Source organism: Euleptes europaea, chromosome 2, assembly GCF_029931775.1.
Source record: "Euleptes europaea isolate rEulEur1 chromosome 2, rEulEur1.hap1, whole genome shotgun sequence".
Taxonomy (NCBI): domain Eukaryota; kingdom Metazoa; phylum Chordata; class Lepidosauria; order Squamata; family Sphaerodactylidae; genus Euleptes; species Euleptes europaea.
Genome location: NC_079313.1, coordinates 1,031,788 through 1,056,537, shown reverse-complemented (window position 1 = coordinate 1,056,537; position 24,750 = coordinate 1,031,788). Strand labels below are relative to the sequence as shown.

General features: G+C 52.8%; 1 protein-coding gene across 1 annotated transcript in view; it reads left to right on the top strand.

Annotated features, from left to right (window-relative positions):
- The window catches only part of PDE4C (phosphodiesterase 4C), a 31,193-nt gene extending 6,443 nt beyond the window's left edge, over window positions 1-24,750 (top strand). The window contains exons 6-15 of the mRNA XM_056867501.1: window positions 1,796-1,908; window positions 6,637-6,730; window positions 9,599-9,777; window positions 10,354-10,452; window positions 11,548-11,712; window positions 19,416-19,515; window positions 20,414-20,568; window positions 21,206-21,328; window positions 22,929-23,111; window positions 24,205-24,750. Coding sequence (XP_056723479.1) covers window positions 1,796-1,908; window positions 6,637-6,730; window positions 9,599-9,777; window positions 10,354-10,452; window positions 11,548-11,712; window positions 19,416-19,515; window positions 20,414-20,568; window positions 21,206-21,328; window positions 22,929-23,111; window positions 24,205-24,750 — 1,757 coding nt within the window. The remainder of the gene's footprint in view (window positions 1-1,795; window positions 1,909-6,636; window positions 6,731-9,598; window positions 9,778-10,353; window positions 10,453-11,547; window positions 11,713-19,415; window positions 19,516-20,413; window positions 20,569-21,205; window positions 21,329-22,928; window positions 23,112-24,204) is intronic.

The following is a 24,750-nucleotide window of genomic DNA, read 5'->3' as shown; positions in this document are numbered from 1 at the left end:
GGTAAAGCATCTGCTTGGCATGCAGAAGGTCTCAGGTTCAATCTCCAGTGGCATCTCCAGTTAAAGGGACTGGGCAAGTAGGTGATGTGAAAGACCTCCGCCTGAGACCCTGGAGAGCCGCTGCCGGTCTGAGTAGACAATACTGACTTTGATGGATCGAGGGGGGTCTCATTCAGTAGAAGGCAGCTTCGTGTGTTCATGTGCCCAGACTGTAAAATTGGGGCGGGCAGGAGCTGCTCTTGAGGGATTCCTGTGACTTTACCAAAGTGCAGGAGGGGTAAAATTTGAAAGAGACACACAGAAAGAAAGAAAATTTCCCCTCCTGCAATGCGCTGCTTTGCTAGCAAAAAAAAAAGACACCGTCTCTGTGTGGAAACCAGTGGAGGGACGTCTTTTAAAATAGTCAGAGCAGGAGGGAGATTTTCCTGGGCCTGCCCTTGCGAAACCAGGTCATTTGGCAACCCTCAGCAATGCTTGCCCTGCGGGGTGCCGTGAACACAGGCGAGGAAGCTGGTTCTTGGGGGGGCTGCCCACCCTCCACGGCCGGCCTTCCACCCAGGCCCGCCTCGTGCTGCCCCCCCCTTTCTGCACTCCTTTTCATGCCACCTCAGCGGCGGGTGGAACGTCTCCAATTGACGTCAGAGATTCCATTATTCAGAACTCTCCCTCTCGGCGGTCTCTGCAGCCCCGAGGCCTTCTGCCGAACGGCCCACCCACCCACCCATCGCCCTCTCCACATTCTTCTAACCTTGGGCTCAGCCCTGACCCGGGACGGTGGCCCCGACAGGGGGTGTGGAGCCTCTCTGCCACCTGGGGTGCCCTGGGGATGGATGGCACCAGCAGAGGAAGCGGTGTGTTGCACCGAGGTTGGGATGGGGGCATAGCCTAGGCAGCCCCCCCAAGGGCGGGGGCGGCAGAACCAACAGCCCCTTCTTACACCAGAGCAAGGCATCCTTGCATACCAGCCTGGGATTTCTGGGCCTGGGCAGGGGGCTTTTGGGATCTGTTTTGGCCTTTTATTCTTTCCCCTGAAATTGAACATGAATGCTCCCTGTCGGTGGTGGTGGTGGGGTCTCTCTCTCTCTCTCTTTCTCTCTCTCTCTCTCTCTCTCAGTGGGAAGCGCTGTTGCTTAGGAGGCAGGCCCCTTGCCTCTGCGCTTTCTGGCTTCAAAGTCCTCTGGGCTGCCTGCCCTTAAAGCATCCTCACACGGAGTCACTGCAGGCCACCAACGTGTTCAGTCTTACAACAGCCCAGTAAGGTAGTCCATAAGGTAGAGTGGGGAGGGGGGAGCTTGCCTCACCAAGGGCCACCAAGCAAGTTTGCAGCAGAAGAGAGATTTGAACCTGGCACCGGCTGGATCCCAAGTGTTCCCTCTAATCAGTATTCAGAATTCCCAGCATGCCCCCTCTGCTCCAGCTTCTCCCCACCTTAAAGGGCCTCCACGTGGCAAAGAGGTCCTTTTCTCCCCTTTCTATTTAATTTCCTGGTAGGTTAGTCCTGCCTCGCCTCATCTTCGCAACAGCCCTAGGAGGTAGGCCAGGCCAAGAAGCGCCTCTTTGAATGGCAGGACGTCCCCCAGAGGATGGGAGACAGCGGGCGCGGCAGGAGATTGGCTCTTTCTGGAAGGGCAGCTTGCGGGTGAGACCCGTTATCCGGAGCGAGCCCCTCTCTGGACGCCCCTCTCCTGGAGTTGCTGCCGACTCGGGCCTGAGCTTCCTGGAGGTCAGGAGGAGCTCCGGTGCCCAGGCCGACCCGAGCGCGGACTTGCTGACGGCTGCCCGTTGCTCTCTGCAGAGGATGCCTCCCAGAAGCTGGCGGTGGAGACCCTGGAGGAGCTGGACTGGTGCCTGGACCAACTGGAGACCTTGCAGACGCGGCACTCCGTCAGCGAGATGGCCTCCAATAAGGTACGCCTGCGGGAGAGGCAGTGGTACTTAGTGGTTACAGTGGTGGTCTGGGCTTGGGTTCAGATGCCCCAGTCAAGGTTCATCTCTCTCTCTCCCTCTCTCTTGACCTAGCCTGCCTTGCAGGGTTGTTGTATGGCCAGCATGGTGTAGTGGTTTGGGGTGGTGGACTCTGATCTGGAGAACCCGGCTGGATTCCCCACTCCTCCACATGAGCGGCGGAGGCTAATCTGGTGAACCGGGTTGGTTTCCCCAGGCCTAAATGTGAAGGCAGCTGGGTGACCTTGGGTTAGTCACAGCTCTCTCAGCCCCACCTACCTCACAGGGTCTCTGTTGTTGGGAGGGGAAGGTGATTGTAAGCCAGTTTGAGTCTCCCTCAAGTGGTAGAGAAAGTCGGCATATAAAAACCAACTCCTCCTCCTCCTCTTCTTCCTCTTCTTCTTCTTCTTCTTCAATGGAGGGGGGGAGATCTGTGCTTTTAGCCACAGACACACCTGCAATTTGGGCTTGAAGGCTCATCCTAGCTAGGAGGAGAGGGGCGAACGGTGCCAGGACCCCTCCTCTGGACCCGGCTCTCCTGGGCCCACTGCACCGGCAGCTTGAAAGGCTCACCCACTTCAAGCTCTCTTTCAAGGCGGGGAGAAAAACTCCTCTAACAATTCGCTGCCCCAAGAAAACATCCCAAAACTTTATATCAAAGGCCCAGCAGCAGCAGCCCCACGCACAGTCGTCAAATACACCAATAGGAAATTATTTTTCATAGAGTTGAAGGCAGCCCTGGGGACAGACCTCTGGGTGTGTTGTATAAACTGCCGGGCTTTTGCCCTGGGGAAGGTGTTTTAGAATCAGAATCATAGAGTTGGAAGGGACCACCAGGGTCATCTAGTCCAACCCCCTGCACAATGCAGGAAATTCACAACTACCTCCCCCCCCACACCCCCGGTGACCCCCCCACTCCATGTCCAGAAGATGGCCAAGATGCCCTCCCTCTCATCATCTGCCCACGGTCATAGAATCAGCATTGCTGACAGATGGCCATTTAACTTCTTCTAAAAACCTCCAGGGAAGGAGAGCTCACCACCTCCCGAGGAAGCCTGTTCCACTGAGGAACTGCTCTGATTGTCAGAAAATTCTTCCTAATGTCTAGACGGAAACTCTTTTGATTTAATTTCAATGCCGTTGGTTCTGGTCCGACCTTCTGGGGCAACAGAAAACAACTCGGCACCCTCCTCTCTATGACAGCCCTTCAAGTACTTGAAGATGGTTATCATATTCCCCTCAGTCCTCTCCTCTGCAGGCTCCTTCAACCTTTCCTTATAGGACTTGGTCTCCAGACCCCTCAACATCTCTGTTGCCCTCCTCTGGACACGTTCCAGCTTGTCTACATCCTTCTTAAATTGCGGTGCCCAAAATTGAACACAGTACTCCAGGTGAGGTCTAACCAGAGCAGAGTTTTAGGTCTGCCAAAGCTCTAACCAAAAAGAAATGTGGGGTGCTGCCAGGGAAGCCGTGGAGAAGCCGCTCAGTCGAAGGGCCGTCCGTCCCTTTCCTTCAGCTGGAGGTGGGTGGTGGGTGGGGAAGGGACCACACGTGCCTGCTGTCTGGCCGGCACCAAGCAGAATCTCCAGACGGAAAACTCACTCAAACAACACCGCGGGCAGCCGGTGAACGCAAACACTTTGCGCCCTGGTTCGGGAACGTTTTTTGGGTCCGCCAGGGTTAAAGCCAGACTGCATCTCTGAGGTTCAGCCAGCCAATCGGTGGGCAGGATTGGCTCCTGCCCCTCTGGAAGCGGCTTCTGATTGGGCGGCTGCAAAGAGGAGAGGAGAAATGCCCGATGCCTGCATGAGCATCCGTGATGCAGGGGGGGACCCCCAGCTGCCCCCTCCCCGCCTCCCCGCCTGCCTCTGAGCCTTGCCGTATGCAGGCCCCTGGCCGGGGCCTCCTTCCTGGGCTCAGAGAGGGCGGGCAGCTTGGTTCCTTGGCACACCTGGCGTTGCCATGCCTGACGCCAGCCCCTTGCACTTGGCATGCCAGGGCCACATCATCAAGGTAAGTGTGTGGGGGGTGCCCCCCTCCCACTGGTGTCTTTCGTGCCCGCCCGCAAGGATTTGGTTGCAGAGCAGTCTTCTTACAAGCAAGATAGCAGCACCAGGATGGGATTACCATGTCTCAACCTGCTTGCTTGCCTTTGCCCGAGGTGGCTTCAGAGCACACCTGTAAAAGGTTTTGGCTTCAGCAAAAACTTTTCCAAAGGGCTCCCTGAGGCTTGGCCAAAGCCACCCAGTGATATTTACACGCGAGGAGGGATCGATCTGTGGATCCCTCCTCTCCAAAGCCAGTGGGGCTGCAACATAACCCCTTCCTTAGGGTCAAGCAAGCTTTTGAGCAACACAGAACTCTTCCTCAGACTGGCTGTACAAATACACAAACCACTTCAGCAGGACAGAAACAGATATAAAAATATATTAGTTGGGGGATAAGAGATTTTTCTGGGAGAGGGAAAAGAGCTAAGCCCACTTAACCAAACAGCGGTTGGCGCTGAACTCCATGTTCACTTCCAGTTTCCCCACTCCTCATGAGCGGCGGAGGCTAATCTGGTGAACTGGATTTCTTTCCCCACTCCTCCACATGAAGCCAGCTGGGTGACTTTGGGCTAGTCACAGCTCTCTCAGCCCCACCTACCTCACCAGGTGTCTGTTGTGGGGAGGGGAAGGGAAGGTGATTGTAAGCTGGTTTGAGTCTCCCTTAAGTGGTAGAGAAAGTCGGCATATAAAAACCAACTCTTCTTCTTCTCCTCCTCCTCCTCAGCTGAGGATGCATTCTTCTCGAAAGCCCCGGCGCATTTTTGGCTGGTGCTGAGAATGGTCCTGCATTACAGTCTCTGTGCATAACACCCTGCATTTGCTCTCTTGCGCCATGTGCTTGTGTGTGTGTGAGTGGTGAGCAATCAGTGGAGTTGGGAAGGGGGAAGGAGACCCGCCTCAGTCTCTTGCTGTCATCATCGGCATGGCCATGATTTATCCTGCTTTTTTCTCCTTTGAGGAGGACTCAAAGTGACATACAAAATTTCCAAAACGAATAATAATCTCAAATCACAGCAATGAAAGAGGAGCAGCCAAGGGGTGGGGCTAAGCAGGTAGAAGAATGCTGCCCTAGATGGAAGAGTCATAAGAACATAAGAAAGGCCCTGCTGGCTCAGACCAAGGCCCATAAAGTCCAGCAGTCTGTTTACACGGTGGCCAACCAGGAGTCCCCTCTCCCCAAAAAAACACAAGCAGCAGAAGCCTGCTTTTTACCCCCCTCTGGTCTGAATTTCAAAACTTTTCAAATTCTGCTTCGGGGATCTGTCTTGTCCGAACACCAGGACTGGCATGTCAAATCCATAACATTTATCCATCGTATGCTTCTTGTCTCCCTAAAACTCCAACCACACCTGCAATTAGAAGTCCTCTAAAATAATTGAACAAGAACACAAAGTTTGAATTTTTGCATTTTGGTCAGGAGAATCAGCTTAGGATTCCTCTCCACACCCTATTTGCTTCAACATGGTTAATTTGCACATGTGCAAATGTGACCCCTGGAAATTATGGCCACCTTTTTGTGAGTGGGGTCGGGGAGGATGGCCAGGGACCTGCGATGTGCCCTGGGTGCCTCCCTGGTTGTGCGTGACAGCAGGCAAGGTCTTGTCTGCCCAGATGCCAACATGTGTGATTTCTAGGACGTGTCCGTGGGACCTTGTGACCTAGGGGGCCCCTTCCCTTGGACCCAGCAGGGGGCTTGCAGAGTAACTTAGAAAAGAAGGGAAGGGGCATGTCGCCCCATGCCTGGGCGGCTTGCTCTCTTCCCCCAGGCACTGTTCGCTGGGATGTTGAGGACTAAAAACGCATCCTCTCCTCCCCACAAATCACTTCTTGGTAGTGTTTCCATGACGTGTGGAGAGGTTCAGATTCTTCTGCTTGCCAGAGAGTTGGTGCTGACTCTTTATGGAGCTCTCGTTGGCGTTGTCCACCTGTTTCATAGAATCATAGTTGGAAGGGACCACCAGGGTCATCTAGTCCAACCCCCTGCACAATGCAGGAAATTCACAACTACCTCCCCCCCACACCCCCAGTGACCCCTTCTCCACACCCAGAAGATAGCCAAGGTGCCCTCCCTCTCATCATTTGCTTAGGGTCATAGAATCAGCATTGCTGACAGATGGCCATCTAGCCTCTGCTTCAAAACCTCCAGGGAAGGAGAGCTCACCACCTCCCGAGGAAGCCTGTTCCACCGAGGAACCGCTCTGACTGTTAGGAAATTCTTCCTAATGTCTAGACGGAAACTCTTTTGATTTAATTTCAACCCATTGATTTTGGTCTGACCTTCTGGGGCACCAGAAAACAACTCTGCACCCTCCTCTATATGAAAGCCCTTCAAGTACTTGAAGATGGCCATCATACCACCTCTCAGTCTTCTCCTCTTCAGGCTAAACATACCCAGCTCCTTCAACCTTTCCTCATGGGACTTGGTCTCCAGACCCCTCACCATCTTGGTTGCCCTCCTCTGGACACGTTCCAGCTTGTCTACATCCTTCTTAAATTGTGGTGCCTAGAACTGAACACAGTACTCTAGGTGAGGTCTAACCAGAGCAGAGTAAAGCGATACCATCACTTCACGTGATCTGGACACTATACTTCTGTTGATAACAGCCCAAGATCGCATTTGCCTTTTCCTCTTCTTTGTCTCCAGTTCAAGAGGATGCTCAATCGGGAGCTGACCCACCTGTCAGAAACAAGCCGTTCCGGGAACCAGGTGTCTGAGTACATCAGCAACACTTTCCTAGGTGAGTCGTCGGCTGTGCAAACAGCCCCCCTTTTTCCTCTGGCCACGGGCAAACTTGAGATTGCGTACTCCTTGTGTGCAAGGGTGGCCCAGGCGCGACCTCCAGTTAAAGGATCTCTTGTAGCAAGTGTTGGAAGGACTTTTCTCTGCTCAGGACCATGGAGGACCACTCAGTGGAGGCTGGACTCCACCAAGGGCACCAGGAGCCTTATTCATAGAGTTGGAAGGGGCCATAGAGGCCATCTAGTCCAGCCCGTTGCTCAATGCAGGATCAGCCTAGAGCATCCCTGACAAGTGTTTGTCCAGCCTCTCCTTAAAGACTGCCGGTGAGGGGGAGCTCAACATCTTCCTAGGTAGCCGATTCCACTGCCGAACAACTCTTACCGTAAAATAATTTTCCCAATATCCAGCCGGTACCTTTCCACCTGCAATTTGAACCCACTGTTGTGAGTCCTATCCACTTATCCTCTGCTGCCAAGAGGAACAGCTCCTTGCCCTCCTCTGACAGCCCTTCAAATGCTTAAAGAGAGTAATTCTGCCCCTCCCCACCTCCTCTTCTCCAGACTCTGCATACAGCATCTTTTTATGGGTGCTCACCACCCGGACTCTTGTTCTGGCCAGGAGCTGCCACTCCATGGCAGAGCGTCTCTTTTGCACACACACAACCCTTGGCTCAACCGTCTGTTTTGCACACACACAACCCTTGGCTCAACTGCCGGCACCACCAGCTAAGAGGGTCTCTGGTGCTGGGAAAGATCTTTCTCTGAGACCCACGAAAGCTGCTGCTGGTCAGATGAGACAGTGCTGAGCTACAGGGACCCCAGGTCTGGGTTGGCGTAAGGTAGATTCATAGCACTGGGAGCAAACCTTGTTGAAGGAGCTGTGGCTCAGTGGCAGAGCACCTGCTTTGCATGCAGAAGGTCTCGGGTTCAATCCCCGGCATCTCCAGGTTAAAGGATTCTTGGTAGCAGGTGTTGGGATGATCTCTAGCCAGATATGATGTAGTGGTGAAGAGCGGTGGTTTGAAGCGGTGGGCTCTGATCTGGAGAACCGGGTTTGATTCCCCACTCCTCCACATGAGCGGCTGAGGCTAATCTGGTGAACTGGATTTGTTTCCCAACTCCTCCGCATGAAGCCAGCTGGGTGACCTTGGGCTAGTCACACTCTCTCAGCCTCACCTACCTCACAGGGTGTCTGTTGTGGGGAGGGGAAGGGAAGGTGATTGTAAGACGGATTGAGTCTGCCTTAAGTGGTAGAGAAAGTCGGCATATAAAAACCAATTCTTCTTCTTCATCTTCTTCTTCTTCCTCCTCCTCCTCTTCTTGTTCTTCTTCTTGTTCTTCTTCTTCCTCCTCCTCCTCCTGCCTGATTCCCTGGACAGGGGCTCACAAGCAGAGGAGACAACCTTGACCTAGTGAGACTCAGTATATAAGTGCTTGAATCGGGATGGCACCTCGCTTGAGACATACCGATTTTCCCAGGTTCAAAAATCCAGAGGCAGAAGCAATCTACCTGCATGCTATTGGAATTTGCCTTCCTTTATTTCTGTATTTGGGGGGAAAAGGAAAAACCAGCGTCTCACTAAAAGAGAGCTGTAGAGGAACAGCTCTTGACGGTAGGCGTGAAATTGGCAAGCCCCAGAGGCAGGAAAAATTAATTAAAAGTACTTGTTGGGTCCTGGGATGCCCATTCCCCTGCGCTCAGCTGCACCCTTGCCTGTTGCCCCATCTGCCCCGTTTTTGGGGTTTGCAGAACCACAAAACTGGAGAAGGGAGGGGGTTCTCTCTACCCCCCCCCCCCGTGTCTGTCCTGCATAGCCTGGAGAGGGAGATCTCAGCCCCCTCCTGCCTGGCCTGCGTTGCTGCACACAGTCGGTGGTCTTGAAGGGCATCTCAGGCTGTACTGGCAGCTTGGTTTCCCCCCTCCTGTTTCCCTGAAGTGGCTAAAGTGCCGTCAGCAGCCACGTTGGGGCCTACCGGGAACCGAAGGATCGCTGTCGCTTTTAAAATGTCGGGGCGAAGTTGCAAAGAGTGGGTTTCCCGCCCTCCTGACGGGTATGATTTGTTTTGCTTGTGCATCACACACACGTTTTTCTCTGTGTGTGTATGCATTTGTGTGTGCGTGTGTGTGTGCGTGCGAGAGAGAGAAGTCTGCGGGACGGAGCGTGCGACCCCGGTCTGTTCTGCGAAGCATCACTTTTCCCGGGATGGACCAACATTCCGCCAGGCCTGGACTCTGTTGCCATGGCTCCGGGAATATTATTAGCCTCTGCTGACGTCAATTCTTGTGTCTCCATCATTATTGGGGAGGGGGGGAGTTCCCTCGGAACAGCAGGATGGTGGTGCGGGGCTGAGGGGTGGAGCATTCCCACACTGGCTCCTTCTCCAGCACATGGCTTCAGAGAGGCGGCTTTGAGGAAGACGAGTCACACTCCTTCGTGGGTTGGGGAGGGGTGCGCTTTGCCTCCTGGGGGAAACTTTGAGGAGAAAGGATGCGCTGGGGTAGCGCACAGCCTTGGAAAAGGGACTGCTTGTCACTGTCAGCAAGGAGTTTGCTTTAGTCAGCAATGTTGCTCGTCGGTGTGGCTGGTGCGCTCTCTGCCTCCTGAGAGCTGCCTTCGCCATTGACTCGGCTTGCAGAGGTTCCACTGTATGTCGCCACGGATTCTGGGGCATGTGCATGGTCTGTTGGCTGAGGGCATCGGCATGTCCGGTGCTCGCTTGCTTCTGTGTTTGGCAAGGGCAGGATGACGGCAAGCCCCAGGGCAGGGCCTGCACCACCACCTGCCTCCTGGTCGAGGGACGAAGCCCCTCGGGGTCCCCCGGCGGAGGCCCGGCCCTGTCACGGGTGTGTTCTCTGCTCCCTCCAGACAAGCAGCATGAGGTGGAAATTCCCAGCCCGGCTTCCAGGGGGGAAGGCAGAGAGGAAGCCAAGCGCCCCATGTCGCAGATCAGTGGCGTGAAGAAGCTGATGCACGGAACCAGTTTCAGCAGCGCTGCCATCCCACGCTTTGGGGTCCACACCGACCAGGAGGGGCCCTTGGCCAAGGTGAGGGGGCAGGAAGCCCGGCCACCCACGACAGTTTTATTCCTCCAAAGTCTCTGATGAAGGGAGCTTTGGCTTGCGAGAGCTTATCCCCCCCCCCCCCGGAAATCTGGTTGGTCTCTACGGTGCTGCCGTACTGGAGTCCAGCTGTTCCTCCCGAGCGCTTCTGACCTCTTCCCCTTGACCCTCATAGGCTGAGGGAGTCTGAGTTAGCCGGAGGGAGCCCCAAAGGCCATTTCAAAAGGTTTATGGTGGACTCAGCCCTGAGTCTCCCTGCTCTTGTCCGGCACTCTAACGACTACCCCCATGACCTCTGACCGGGATGCTGGTATCCCAGGTATGTTTATTCTGCAGAAGCCTTGCTTCTTTTCCAACATAAAACCCCATGTTTCCAACTCTCAAGGCTGACTAATATCTGGTGAAATTTCAGAGGCCAGAGAGGGAAATAAGATTTCCAGCAGCCAACCCCGTCCCCAGATCTCCCAAGTGACTTGTATTGTCTTTGAGGTTCCCTGTTTGGTGGGAAGGTGTGGTCAGTGTTGACCCCAATGACCCCTCCCCTGCCTCCCCCTGCTCCAGGAATTAGAAGCGGTGAACAAGTGGGGTCTCGACGTGTTCAAAGTCGCGGAGTACTCCGGCCATCGGCCACTAACGGTTGTGATGTACAGCATCTTCCAGGTAAGGCCTCTCTCCCACAGAATTTTGTGATGGTCTTGCTGTGTTACCCATCTGCTCTGCATAGAATTTCAGCCAGATTGTTTTTGAGGGGGGGAGGGAGGCTGAGTGACTGAGTGTAGAAGCCATTCAGGTCAGGCCGCACCTGGAGTATCGTGTGCAGGTCTGGAGGCATCACTTTGAAAGGATGTGGACAGAATGGAGCGGGTCCAGAGGAGAGCGACGAGGATGATCAGGGGACTGGAGACCGAGCCCTACGAGGAATCGGGAATGTTCAGTCTGGAGAAGAGGAAGTTGAGGGGGGGACAGGATCACTCTCTTTAAGTATTTGAAAGGCTGTCACTTAGGGGAGGGCAGGGAGCTGTTCCTGTTGGCAGCAGAGGATAGGACGCGCAATAATGGGCTTAAATTGCAGGCGGAGAGGTACCTGCTGGATATTACATACCCGGGTTGACACTAAATGATTATTTGTTTATGAAATTTAATGTGTGCAAAAGATGTTGCATTAGACCAGTGAAGAAGTTAGAGCGGTTCCTCAGTGGAACAGGCTTCCTCGGGAGGTGGTGAGCTCTCCTTCCCTGAAGGTTTTGAAGCAGAGGCTAGATGGCCATCTGTCAGCAATGCTGATTCTGTGACCTCAGGCAGATGATGAGAGGGGAGGGCACTTTGGCCATCTTCTGGGCATGGAGTAGGGGTCACTGGGGGCGTGGGGGGGGAGGTAGTTGTGAATTTCCTGCATTGTGCAGGGGGTTGGACTAGATGACCCTGGTGGCCCCATCCAATTCTATGATTCTATTCTATGATTCTAAGGCCTGAGGGCCGGAATGCGTTTGGCATGTGGTTTTAGATTATCAACCCTGTATCTGTTCCCATATGGATTTGTTTTTAATAAATGCACAAGTGCTTTACAACAGATATATTTCATTGTTTTATTTGGGTCTTGTTTCTGCCAATTGGGTACACAACTTTGTGTTTTAGGTTGGGTGTTTCCCCCCCCCCCTCTGTTTTGTGCCCCTTACAGTGTTGCCTTTAGCGGGCAAACCTAGATGCAATTTTAAAAGAAATCCTAGAAACTCACGGCTCTCCCCACCCTTGCAGGAAAGGGACCTGTTGAAAACATTCCACATCCCCGTAGACACCTTCATCACTTTCCTGATGACCCTGGAGGACCACTACCACCTTGACGTGGCCTACCACAACAACATCCACGCTGCTGACGTGGCGCAGTCCACCCACGTGCTGCTCTCCATGCCAGCTCTGGAGGTGAAGAGGAGCGCTGAGGGGAATTTCAAAAAGCTTCTCTGGGGAGCCAGGGAGGTGGGGGGGGGGAGAGGGAGGGAGGCTTCGGGATTTGGAGACAGATCACGATGGGTAGCCGTGTTAGTCTGTCACTAGCAGTAGAAAAGAGCAGTAGTCCGGTAGCACCTTAAAGACTAAAACAATTCCTGGCAGGGTGTGAGCTTTCGTGAACCACAGCTCACTTCTTCAGATACAGCTAGAATGTGAGTCCGTCTGTCCTTACGTAGATCACGATGGGTAGCCTGTCAGTCTGTCTGTAGCAGTAGAAAAGAGCAGGAGTCCAGCAGCACCTTAGGCTAACACAATTCCTGGCAGGGTGTGAGCTTTCATGAGTCACAGCTCATTTCTTCAGATACATGGATTTCCATTCTGTACAGCTAAGTATGGTGCCTTCCGTGAAGATAGATCCTGATATGTAGCTGTGTTTATCTTTAGCAGTAGAAAAGAGCAGGAGTCCAGAAGCACCTTAAAGACTAACAAAATTCCTGGCGGGGTTATGAGCTTTTGTGAGCCATAGCTCACTTCTTCAGATACAGCTAGAATAATGTGAGTCCATCTGTCCTTAAGTAGAGAAGAATGAATTCAGACACCCAATGGCAATAGCATGTAAATGTCAGTACCAGGTAAATGACATTAGCAGGCGTGATTGGATCAGGTGTGATATGCAGAGGGGTAGTAGGCGTGGAGAAGAGAAATCAGCATTGGTAATGAGACAGGAATCCCAGATCTCTATTCAATCCAGAATGCATTGTCTAGAGCTTCATTATTAGTTGTAACTCAGCAGTCTCCCTTTCTAATCTCCCTTTGCAATCCCTTTGTCAGAGAAATGGGGATTTGGAGTTTCTGATGCCGAGGTGCACATACCAAGGCCCACCAGCCAATCCCAACAGTGAGTTTCTCTCTCTGGGACAAACTGGTACTACACTTTCCCCAAACCCCCTCCCATCATGAGGCATGACAGGAAAAGGCCTGTTTCATCGCTGAAATGGAACCTGGTCTTCTGGGTCCCCGTAGGGTTGCCAGGTTGTAAGCTCTAGCCCTGCAGCAAACCCATAAACAGATTCCATCAGACAGCAAGTCCATGAAAGCAGTTTTAGTGGTTAGAATCGACATGTTTCAGAAGCCATATTCAAAAGGACACTAGTAAGGGGCAAAGGCAAGATACATGGCATATATGGAAAAGCAAAAGGAGATAACTGGTAACCCAGGCAACCCCCCTCCCAGAGGCAGGAAGGAGTACTTGGCGATTCCCACAGTATGGGAATCTATGAAGACTAAACACGGGGCATAGACTGGCCTTGGACAGAATAGCACAACCGCACCTGGAAGCAGCACAACCGCACTACCGCATACCATCCTCATGGCCTGCTTCTGCCCCCCCAAAGACCCCCCCACCTTCCCACCTTGGTTTGTGAGGGTAGGCTGCATGAAATTCTTGTACCAAGCGGGGGGCGGAGACATCACAGGCGCGCACCCATTCATCCTGGGCGGGACTAAAATGTTTCCAGCGGACCAGGTACTGAAGGGTACCTTGGCGAATGTGAGAATCTAGTATTTTAGCTACTTCAAAATGCTCCCCCCCCCATTTCAGGCACTTCGGGTTGTGGTTCAGGATGCCATTTTTGGGAAGGAACATACGGTTTTAAAAGACTGACATGGAGCACAGGATGGATTTGGCTCGCTCTAGATTTTTAACCAGCCATGGCCAGGTAGTTTGAATTGAACATACCCATCCATCCACGTCAGCTCCCCACTCTTCCTCAGAAACATCAACATGACCAGCGGGGCCAAACTCTTTACCATGGACAACCTGGAAAGGGCTGAACCCTGTGGATTGGTGAGCCGCATTATTATAAGCATATTCAGCAAAAGGCAATTGGTCTACCCAATCATCCTGATGGTAACTAAAGTAACAACGTAAATAGCATTCAACACCGCATTCACCTGTTCAGTTTGACCATCCGTTTGGGGATGGAAGGCGCTAGACAGTCCTTGTTCTACTCTGACCAACCTAAGAAAAGTCTTCCAAAATTTGGCCACGAAATTTGAACCCCTGTCCGTAATTATTTTGCGAGGGAAGGAATGGAGACGGAAGACATGTGACACAAAGAGGTGGGCCAATTTCGGGGCGGAAGGGATACCTGCACAGGGTACAAGATGTACCTGTTTCGAAAACATATCAGTAATCACCCAAAGAACTGTCTTTCCCCCACTAGGGGGTAGGTCCGTCATGAAATCCATTGCAATTACTTCCCATGGTTTGGAGTGAGTCTCTAACGGTTGTAAAAGTCCGGGCGGCTTGCCCTGAGATTGTTTGGCTGCTGCACATATGGGGCAGCTGCGGTTGAAGGAGTCCACATCTGACCACATGCCCGCCCACCAAAATGGTCTCCGTAGCAAATGCAATGTCTTGAGAAATCCGAAATGTCCGGCTGTCTTGGCGCCATGAACCAAACCCAAAACCTCCCCCCGCAACACTTTTGGAACATACAATTTAGAATCTTTGTACCAACCCCCCCCCCCCCCCGCGTTTAATTAGAGTAGCTGGAAGGGTCTGCGAGGACAGTTCCGCTTGACAACTGCGAAGGAGAGTCTCCTTAAAGGAATCAGACGGCTCTTCCACCCCCTTCGGAGAGGAGTCGGTGGGCAGCTTGACCAGGGACGGAGCCGACACAGGTGCAGGGAGTGACTGAACAGGGCGCTCGGACCCCCGCACCTTGGGAACTGTGGCTGTCAGTCGCTCAGGGGGAGGGGGAACCGAGGTGGGTGGCGCTGCTGGCTCAGCCAGGCGTGGGGTTCCCCCTCCATCGAAAACGGCGGTAGGAGGGATCGGGTCCGAGAACGGGTTTGTACGGCCAAAGTGGGCAACAGACCTCATTGGGCAGGGGTGAAAAGCGTCTGTGTGGGCCGATCAACCTTGGTGGGATATTGGGGACGTCTGGATAAAGCATCAGCCAGAAGGTTTTGCTTCCCTGGTACATATTTTAGGACGAATCGAAATTGTGCAAAGACTTCCACCCAGCGTACGTGCTTCGCGGATAGCTTGCGAGCCCCCGTTAGGGCCTCCAGGTTTTTGTGATCGGACCATACTTCAAAGGGTACCTTGGAACCTTCTAAAAATTGTCTCCACACTGTCAGGGCATGCTTTACTGCAGCGGCTTCCTTTTCCCAAACGGCCCAATTGAGTTCGGATTGAGTGAACTTTTTAGAAAAATAAGCGCAAGGATGCAGGTGCCCATCCTCCCCCCGCTGCAGGAGTGCACCCCCCCATCGCTACGTCAGAAGCGTCTACATGCACTATGAATGGTTGACTGCAGTCCAGGTGCTGCAAAACAGGCTCGGATGTAAAAAGCTGTTTAAGACTATCGAAGGCAGCTTGACACTGGGGGGTCCACTCCACCCGGGCGTTGGGTAAGGTGGCTGTATTCCCCTTTCCCTTAGTCTTAAGGAGGTTCGTGATGGGTAGCGCAATTTGAGCGAAATGTGGGAGGAACGCCCTGTAAAAATTTGCGAACCCGAGAAATCTTTGGACCTGTTTACGAGTAGAGGGTGGTTCCCAACTGAGCACTGCTTGCACCTTTTCAGGATCCATAGTCAGTCCCTGGTGTGAGATAATATATCCTAGGAAAGTCAATTGCTTTTTATGGAACTCGCATTTAGACACTTTAGCATACAGCTGATTGTCTCTGAGACGTTGCAACACCTCTCGAACCAAGGCAACATGCTCATCCATGGTTTTAGAGTAAATGAGGATATCATCTAAATAAACCACAACTCCTTTGAATAGTAGATCATGGAGGAGCTCATTAATTAATTGCATGAAGACTCCTGGAGCCCCTTTTAATCCAAAAGGCATCACCATAAATTCGAACATCCCAAAGCAACTGGAAAAGGCTGTCAGAGATTCATCTCCCTCCTGGATCCTGACTCTGTAATAAGCCTCGACTAAGTCCAATTTGGTGAAAATGTGTCCCTCCTTCAATTGTCCCAAGAGATCAGAAATGAGGGGGATGGGATAAGCATTCGTTTGAGTAACAGCATTGAGTTTTCGAAAGTCAATACACAAACGCAAATCCCCTGTTTTCTTACGCACGAAGAAAGCCGGTGCTGAATAGGGCGCGGTGGAGGGTCGGATGAAACCGCGAGCCAAGTTCTTGTCTAAGAATTCGCGGAGCACCGTCCGTTCCGTAGGACTCATTGGATAAATTTTACTTTTTGGCATTTTTCCATCCCCCACCACTTCAATAGTACAGTCCATCCGGCGGTGGGGGGGGTAACACATCACACTCCTGCACATTAAACACATCTGGAAAGTCCTGATATTCGGGCGGTACTTGGGTCGGACTGGAGCAGGAGTTGGTTTGATTACGGTTTTACCGACCACTTCATATCGGTGCAACTCACACAGCGGGCTATTGAATGTTAAAGTCCCAGCTTCCCAGTCTATGGTGGGACTGTGTTCTTTGAGCCAATTTGCTCCTAACACTACAGCATATCGAACATTGGGCACAATTGTAAAGTTGATTTGTTCCCAGTGGTGGCCAATTCCCATCGCCACTCCGTCAGTGCGACGGTCAACTGCCCCCCCCCCCGAAATCACTGCCATCCATTTGAGCAAATTGAACAGGTGCCGGCAAAGGCCTGATTTCACCTGGAGCGCCTTAAAGGTGGTTTCGTTAATTAACGAGCGGGCACACCCAGAGTCTATTAGGGCCTTAACTTGTAATTGAGGACCTTTTCTATAATGTCGTAATATTACACCTACATATACAGTCTCTTCTACTTCACTCACCATGACAGGAGCCTCAGGTTTCGCAGGAACACCTGTGGAGGTCTGCGGTATTGCTCCTTCTACTGCAGACCCAGTCCGTTTTTTGGCTGTTCGAGGAGAGACTCCAAGTTAAGAGCTGGGGAGTTCCAGTGGTCACCCTCCTCTGAAGAAGCGGAGCTACCCTCCCCAGGAGTAGTAACTGTAATCCTGGACCCCGACGGGTCCGCTGGCGACAGGTCCGTTGTCATTTCTCCGATGTGTAGAGCTGGGGCGCTTTTTGTCTTGGAGCGATGCTCCGCTCGGCTGCGGTGCCCTTTCCTCGAGCGCGTCCTCTTCTGCGAGGAGTCCCCTCTGGTTGGGGAGTGGAACTCGGCAGTCCCGAACGTGACGGACATGTGGCAGCGAAGTGACCCATGGCACCACAAACGAGACAGACTCTCCTTTGAAACCGCAACGCTCGGTCTTGCGGAGGTAGAGCCGGCCTCCGCGGGGCCTGAGGAGCGGCTGGTTTGGGAGGGTTTCTCTGGCTTCCCCCCTCCCTGGCCTGCCGTCGGGCGAGGGAAATAAATAAAGTGGCGGCTTTCCACTTCCTCTGCCAGCAAAATCTATTCTTCCAAGGTGGCTGGGTCTCGCTGCATGTATGCCCAGTTTAGAATCTCAGGATGCAATGCTGCTCGGAAGTAATGCACCCTGGTAGCTTCCGTCCAATCCACTATTTTATTAGCGAGTTTTTGGAACTCATCCGCAAACTCTCAGACTGAGGAGGATCCTTGACGGAGCTGTAGGAGGGCCGCTTTGGCCTTCTCCTCTTGAAACGGATCCTCGAAACGTCTCAATGCTCGCATGAATTCATAATTCCGTATGGAGCGAGCCCGGCTTCCACTGCACAACCGGGACCACAGGGGGTCATGCCGGTGGTTGCCCGGGGGCCGGTTGTACCGGTGCCGGCTGCCCCGGAGGCAGCTGCACCGGGGCCAGCTGTCCCGGAGGCAGTTGCACCGGAGGTTGCCCTGGAGCCGGCTGTAGCGGAGGCTGCTGGCCAGGGGCTGGTTGGCCTGGGACAGGTGCCTGTGCAGGCGCCGCTTGAGCCCGCTGTAGGTGACCGTACTCATTCATCAACAAGTCCATTTGGTCCTGCATACGGGCCATACGATCCAACAGTTCTCGGTTTTGAAATCTCAAGGCATGGATCTCCTCCTCAGCCCCCCCAGTTCATCGGGTTTGGCTGACTCGGTAGTTTGTATTCCAGTCACCCTCTTCTGCATACAAGTCCACCTTCTCCGAATATTCTTGCACATCAGGAGCAAAGGTGAGCCGTTGCTGGCGCGTTACTTCCCAGGGCAGGCTACGTTCCGGGGAGTTTGGAGAGAATGAGGGGAAAGACCAGTCCAGTCCCCCGCTAGCTTTCGGCCGTGCTCCAGTCCCTGCTGTCGCTCGCGCCCAAGCGGCGGCCGCATCCACCAACAGTTGCTCTTCCGCCCGCCTCTGGTCAGCGAGCGCTCGGTCCGCCTCGAGTTTGGCGACCGCGGCAGCCGTCACAATTGATTCGGCTGCTTGTTCCAAGAGCATTAGGATCTCCTTGTGTTGGCCCAACAGCGGTTGGACCTGTTGAGCAAGATCCACAGAGGAAGGACCGAACTCAGGGTTTAGTACCTTCTCGACATCAGCCGCCGTTGCCGTGGTTGGCGGTAAGTCCATGAGGACCAGGACTGTCCTGGCAGCAATGCTCTGTGCTTCCCGGCGGCATAGGGTGGGATCCGGAACAGTTTGCGGAACATCTCCCTCCCGATCCCCTGCCATTGGGGCCGCCGACTCCTGTTGCGCCCCGCGGAGCGTAAGCTTAGCCAATAACCGAGTTAGCAGAGCAAAGTCCTCTTGCGCTAACCGGGACTCCTCCAGCTAAGTATCCAGTCCCAAAAGGTCATTGTGGGCACGTAGATCAGTGTCCTGAGTCCTCCAGGGGGTCGCCGCTGCCAGGCGACGCCACTGATCAATCACCAGCCCAACCAGCCGGGTGGACTCTGCGTAAGTCCGCTGTGCCTCCTCCAAAACGGCACGCAGAAAGTCGGGGTCCTTGGGGAGCTCGTCCGGCGCCCCAAACCGAGGAGACGAGTGTCTAGGCGAACCCTCCAGGGCTCCAGCCAAGGTCAGCAAGTAAGGATAGGACTAGTGTCCTAATATAAGCTCTAGCCCTGCGGCAAACCCATAAACAGATTCCAGCAGACGGCAAGTCCACAAAAGCAGTTTTATTGGTTAGAATCGACAGGTTTCAGAAGCCATATACAAAAGGACACTAAGGACACTAGTAAGGGGCAAAGGCAAGGTACATGGCATATATGGAAAAGCAAAAGGAGATAACTGGTAACCCAGGCAACCCCCCTCCCAGAGGCAGGAAGGAGTACTTGGCGATTCCCACAGTATGGGAATCTATGAAGACTAAACACGGGGCATAGACTGCCTTGGACAGAATAGCACAACAGCACCTGGAAGCAGCACAACCGCACTACCGCATACCATCCTCATGGCCTGCTTCTGACACAGGCCCCTCTTTGCCACCGGCGGGAGGTTTTTGGGGCAGAGCCTGAGGAGGGTGGGGTTTGGGGAGAGGAGGGACTTCAATGCCATAGAGTCCAATTGCCAACGCGGCCATTTTCTCCAGGGGAACTGAACTCTGTTGGCTGGAGATCAGTTGTAATAGCAGGAGATCTCCAGCAAATACCTGAAGGTTGGCAATCCAGGTCCCCTTGAACTGTACTTGTCCCCTTCCACCCATACTTGGGCCCTGAGAAGATGCCCCAGGGCTGAAGGCGTACACAACACAATGGACGAATGCTGGTTGAGTGGTGACTCTTTCTCCTCAGGGGATCCTCACAGCCTCCCTTTCCGTCTCCCCCAGGCTGTCTTCACCGACCTGGAGGTCTTGGCGGCCATCTTTGCAGCTGCCATCCACGACGTGGATCACCCGGGAGTCTCCAACCAGTTTCTGATCAACACCAGTGAGTGCTCCGCGTTTGCAAGCTCACATCGCTCCAGCTGTTCTCTTGATCCAGTGTTGCCCCCCCACCTTTCTCCAGGCTGTGAAATCTTCGGCCATTTATGCAGGGTCAATTTTGATGCTCGCTCAAAGCTCCTTTTTAAAATCTGACCTGACGTCTCCTTTATTCCTGGCAGAAGGTGAGGTGAAAGACCAGAGCTACAGCTCTGAGTAGATGCGTCAAGAGGTGCAAAAGAGAGCAACCAATATGATCAGGGGGTTAGAGCAACAGCCCTACGGGGAGCGGTTAAACCGCTTAGGGCTGTTTAGCTTGGAGAGAAGGCGGTTAAGGGGAGACACGATAGAGGTCTATAAAATTATGGATGGTATGGAGAGAGTGGTCAGGGAGAAGCTTTTCTCCTTCTCTCATAATATTAGAACGTGCTGAAGCTGGAGGGTGAGAGATGCAAAACAGATAAAAGGAAGAACTTCTTCACACAATGCATAGTTAAATTGTAGAACTCCCTGCCCCAGGATGGGGTGATAGCTGCCAATTTGGAAGGCTTGAAGAGGGGAGTGGGCATGTTCATGGAGGAGAGGGCTATCCATGACTACTATTCAAAATGGATACTAGTCATGATGCACCCTTATTCCCTCCAGTCTCAGAGAAGCATGCCTATTCTATGAGGTGCTGTGGAACACAGGCAGGACAATGCTGCTGCAGTCGTCTTGCTTGTGGGCTTCCTAGAGGCACCTGGTTGGGCCACTGTGTGAACAGACTGGTGGACTTGATGGGCCTGGGTCTGATCCAGCAGGGCTCTTCTTACGTTCTTATGATCGTCTGATTCAGTATAAGGCAGCAGCAGCATTCCTGTCCACCGATCACGCTGTCTCTCTTCCCACCTCCTTTGGCGCCCCAGACTCTGAACTGGCCCTGATGTACAACGACGCTTCAGTGCTGGAGAACCACCACCTGGCTGTGGGCTTCAAACTCTTGCAAGAGGAAAACTGTGACATCTTCCAGAACCTCTCCAAGAAAGAGCGGCAGATGCTTCGCAAGATGGCAATCGACATGGTGAGGGTATTGGTTGGGAGTCCGGGGGGTGGGTGGGTTAGGGTCCAATGGCGGCCCGAATGTGAGTTAAGAAATTTTTAATCAACACAATAGTTTTTTTATAGAGAGCAGGAGGCAGTTAGAAAGAGGAACCTTGCTTGTGGTCTACTTACTCAAACATCTTTGGCAATTGGTTTTGCAGGTTTGTGTGTACTGTTCTGAAAACCTGCACTACCTATTTGACCAGGGGGTGAAACTGACAGAAAAAGAAATGTGGGTACTCCATGGGAAGTACTGTCTCTCTACTTTCAATTCTTTGAAAAGGAAAGCATTGCATGGAATTGAGAGCAGACATAGAGATCAAATGCATGCCTTCCTAGAGGCACCTGGTTGGCCACTGTGTGAACAGACTGCTGGACTTGATGGGCCTCGGTCTGATCCAGCAGGACTTTTCTTACATACTTATAAATTACTAAATTAAACAAAAACTAGTGAATGGAGCCAGGGAGGAGTGGGGAGTCAAGATTTTCTGAAAAAAGGGGCCCAAAATCTTCTTGATTCAAGAATGCAACAACACACAACACCTCTCTCTCTCTTTGTATTGGTTATTATGACAACATTCAAAACAGTCAGCAAATCTTTTTGTGGGTTCTGACAGGTCCTGGCGACAGACATGTCCAAGCACATGAACCTCTTGGCTGATCTGAAGACAATGGTGGAGACCAAGAAAGTGACCAGTCTGGGAGTCCTACTTTTGGACAATTACTCAGACCGCATTCAGGTACTGTTGGGTTGAGAGGAGAAGGGGCATTCTGGATAAGGGCTGAAATCTCATCTTGGAGGGGACAGGAGAGGAGAAGAGAAGCACAGCTGAGCTAAGCCTCCAAATTCTGATTTGGAGGCCAAAATTTTGCCATCAGAATCTGAAACGGTGAAACCAGTGGTGGTCAGGGTGGGTGGCTGTGAACCGCTGAAGGAGTACTCTCGCTCTGGTAAACAAGGGATGAATGAGACAACCATAGACGTTATCTGCATGCCCAGATTTGTCTTGAGCTTGATGCTGGACCAGGTCTAATCGGTGAAGGAACGGAGGAGAGGAGACAGGTGATGGAAGGCAGATGAGGGGACTGAGTCTGATTCGACCAGCTTCCCTGGTCAAGAAAGCGGAAGTGGCCTGGACATGGGCAGGAGGCACAGCTGAGGGCAGGCCAGACGTCACATCCAACTGTAGGCCTGGCGGAAAAGCTCTGTCTTACAGGCTCTGCAGAACTCTTTAAGGTCCCACAGGGTCCTGATGATGTCACCAGACAGAGCGTTCCACCAGACCGGCGCCAGGGTCGAAAAGGCCCTGGACCTCGTCGAGGACAGCCGCATATGCTTATGAGTATATATGAATAAATATATAAGCCATGACTGGAAGGGGTCTTCAGCAGATGCCCTATCATCACTTGCCTCTGATGAAGAGGAGAAGACTGAAGAGCGTGAAGAGGAGAAGACTGAGAGGGAATATGATAACCATCTCCAAGTACTTGAAGGGCTGTCAGATAGAGGAGGGTGCCGAGTTGTTTTCTGTTGCCCAAGAAGGTCGGACCAGAACCGACAGGTTGAAATTAAATCAAAAGAGGTTCTGTCTAGACATTAGGAAGAACTTTCTGACAGTCAGAGCGGTTCCTCAGTGAAACAGGCTTCCTCGGGAGGTGGGCTCTTCTTCTCTGGAGGTTTTTAAGCAGAGGCTAGATGGCCATCTAGAAGAGCCCCGTGGCGCAGAGTGGTAAGCTGCTGTACTGCAGTCCAAGCTCTGCTCACGACCTGAGTTCAGTCCCAACGGAAGTTGGTTTCAGGTAGCCGGCTCAAGGTTGACTCAGCCTTCCATCCTTCCGGGGTCGGTAAAATGAGTACCCAGCTTGCTGGGGGTAAAGGGAAGATGACTGGGGAAGGCACTGGCAAACCACCCTGTAAAACAAAAGTCTGCCTAGTAAATGTCGGGATGTGACGTCGCCCCATGGGTCAGGAATGACCCGATGCTTGCACAGGGGACCTTTACCTTTAGATGGCCATCTGTCAGCAATGCTGATTCTATGACCTTGGGCAGATGATGAGAGAGAGGGCATGGTGGCCATCTTCTTGGCATGGAGTAGGCGTCACTGGGGTTGTGAGGCAGAGGTTGTTGTGAATTTCCTGCATTGTGCAGGGGGGTGGACTAGATGACCCCGGTGGTCCCTTCCAATTCTATGATTCTATGATTCTTTGACGGGAACTTTGACTCTGGGAAGCTCGTACCCCCAAAATCATGTTGCTCTTGGAGGTGCTTCTGCAGCTGTTCCAATGCAGACAAGTGCGGTTTTCCTCTGATACTCTCGTCACTGTTTGCCCCCATCCAGGTCCTGCAGAATATTGTCCACTGTGCAGACCTGAGCAACCCCACAAAGCCTCTGGAGCTGTACCGCCAGTGGACGGACCGCATCATGGTGGAGTTCTTCCACCAGGGAGACCGAGAGAGAGAGAAGGGCATGGAGATCAGCCCGATGTGTGACAAGCACAACGCCTCCATTGAGAAGTCCCAGGTGAGCGTGGCAGGCAGGCCATTCCCATGGCTTTTAGGCCGAGAGGGAGGGAGGCCGGTCGGAGAGGTGCGGAAGGCTTGGGGAAAAGGAGATTTCACATTTTCTGTTCCGAGCGAAATGAAGTCTGTCTTTCAGGGCTAGCCCATCCACTAGGTGAGCCGGTGTGGTGTAGTGGTTAAGAACGGTGGTTAGGAGTATCTGAAGAAGTGAGCTGTGGCTCACGAAAGCTCATACCCTACCACAAAATATTTTTGTTAGTCTTTAAGGTGCTACTGGACTCTTGCCCTTTTTGACTACTGCAAACAGACTAACACGGCTACCCACGGTGGTTAGGAGTGGTAGACTAGACTCTAATCTGGAGAACCGGGTTTGATTCCTCACTCCTCCACATGAGCAGTGGACTCTAATCTGGTGAACCGAGTTGGTTTCTCCCCTCCTACACATGGAGCCTACTGAATGACCTTGGGCTAGTCACACTCTCTCAGCCCCACCTACCTCACAGGGTGTCTGTTGTGGGGAAGGGAAGGCGATTGGAAGCCAGTTTGATTCTTCCTTAAGTGGTAGAGAAAGTCAGCATATAAAAACCACCTCTTCTTCTTCTTCAGTGATTTCCTAAGATGCCAGCCACGGGGGTGTGATCCACTGGGGTGTGATCCAGGGGGCTCCAAGCAGAATATTTAGGCAAATCCCACAAGTGGAATGAATTAGCTGGATCACACAAACGTGTGACCCCCCCACCCCACCCTGAGGATGTAGATTGCATTTTGCAAGTATGAAATTGCTGGGAAGGATAGACCCAGAGAAGGGAGAAGGTAGTTGTGTTTAGGACTTGCAAGTCCTGAATTGTGATTTTGAATTTTTGTTTTATGTATTTTATGTAATCTGTTTTATTTTATTTATATGATAAGCTGCCTTGAGCTTCGTAAGGAAGAAAGGCGGCTAATGCATGTTTTAAACAAACAAATAAGGGTTGCCCCTGAGAAGGGAACAAGAGACATGGTTGTTGGAGGCCAAAGAATTCTTCGGAGGGCTTCTGCCAGGCCTGCCCGGGCCCGGCCACATCACAGACACCTGTGACCCTTTCTTCCCCCAGGTGGGATTCATCGACTACATCGCGCATCCTCTGTGGGAAACCTGGGCTGACCTGGTGCATCCAGATGCCCAGGACATCCTGGACACCCTGGAAGATAACCGGGAGTGGTACCAGAGCATGATCCCCCACAGCCCCTCGCCCCCCCCTGACGAGCTGGGGTCCGAGAAGGGCGGTGGTGGTCCCGACAAGTTCCAGTTTCATCTGACCCTGCAGGAGGAGGAAGCAGAGGAGTCGGACCCCGAGCAAAGGACAGAGAGTCCCCTGGAGGAGGAGAACAGCGAATCCAAGATCTTGGGCACCACCGATGACTCCGAATCTGCCAGTGAGCAGCCGTCCTCCCCCACGGACAAATCAGCCTGTCTCCTTAGGGACCCCCCGGGCAAGCAGAAGGAGACTTTGGACGTTGATAACCAAAGGACCCTCTCAAGAGGCAGCGTTGGTTCGGCGGCGGCACTCAGTGGACTCACCGGGAGAGGGAGCACGAAGGACTTGGAGCAGTTTCTGGACGCGGAAGGGAACGTCCCCTTTTTATCGCTTGGGACGTAG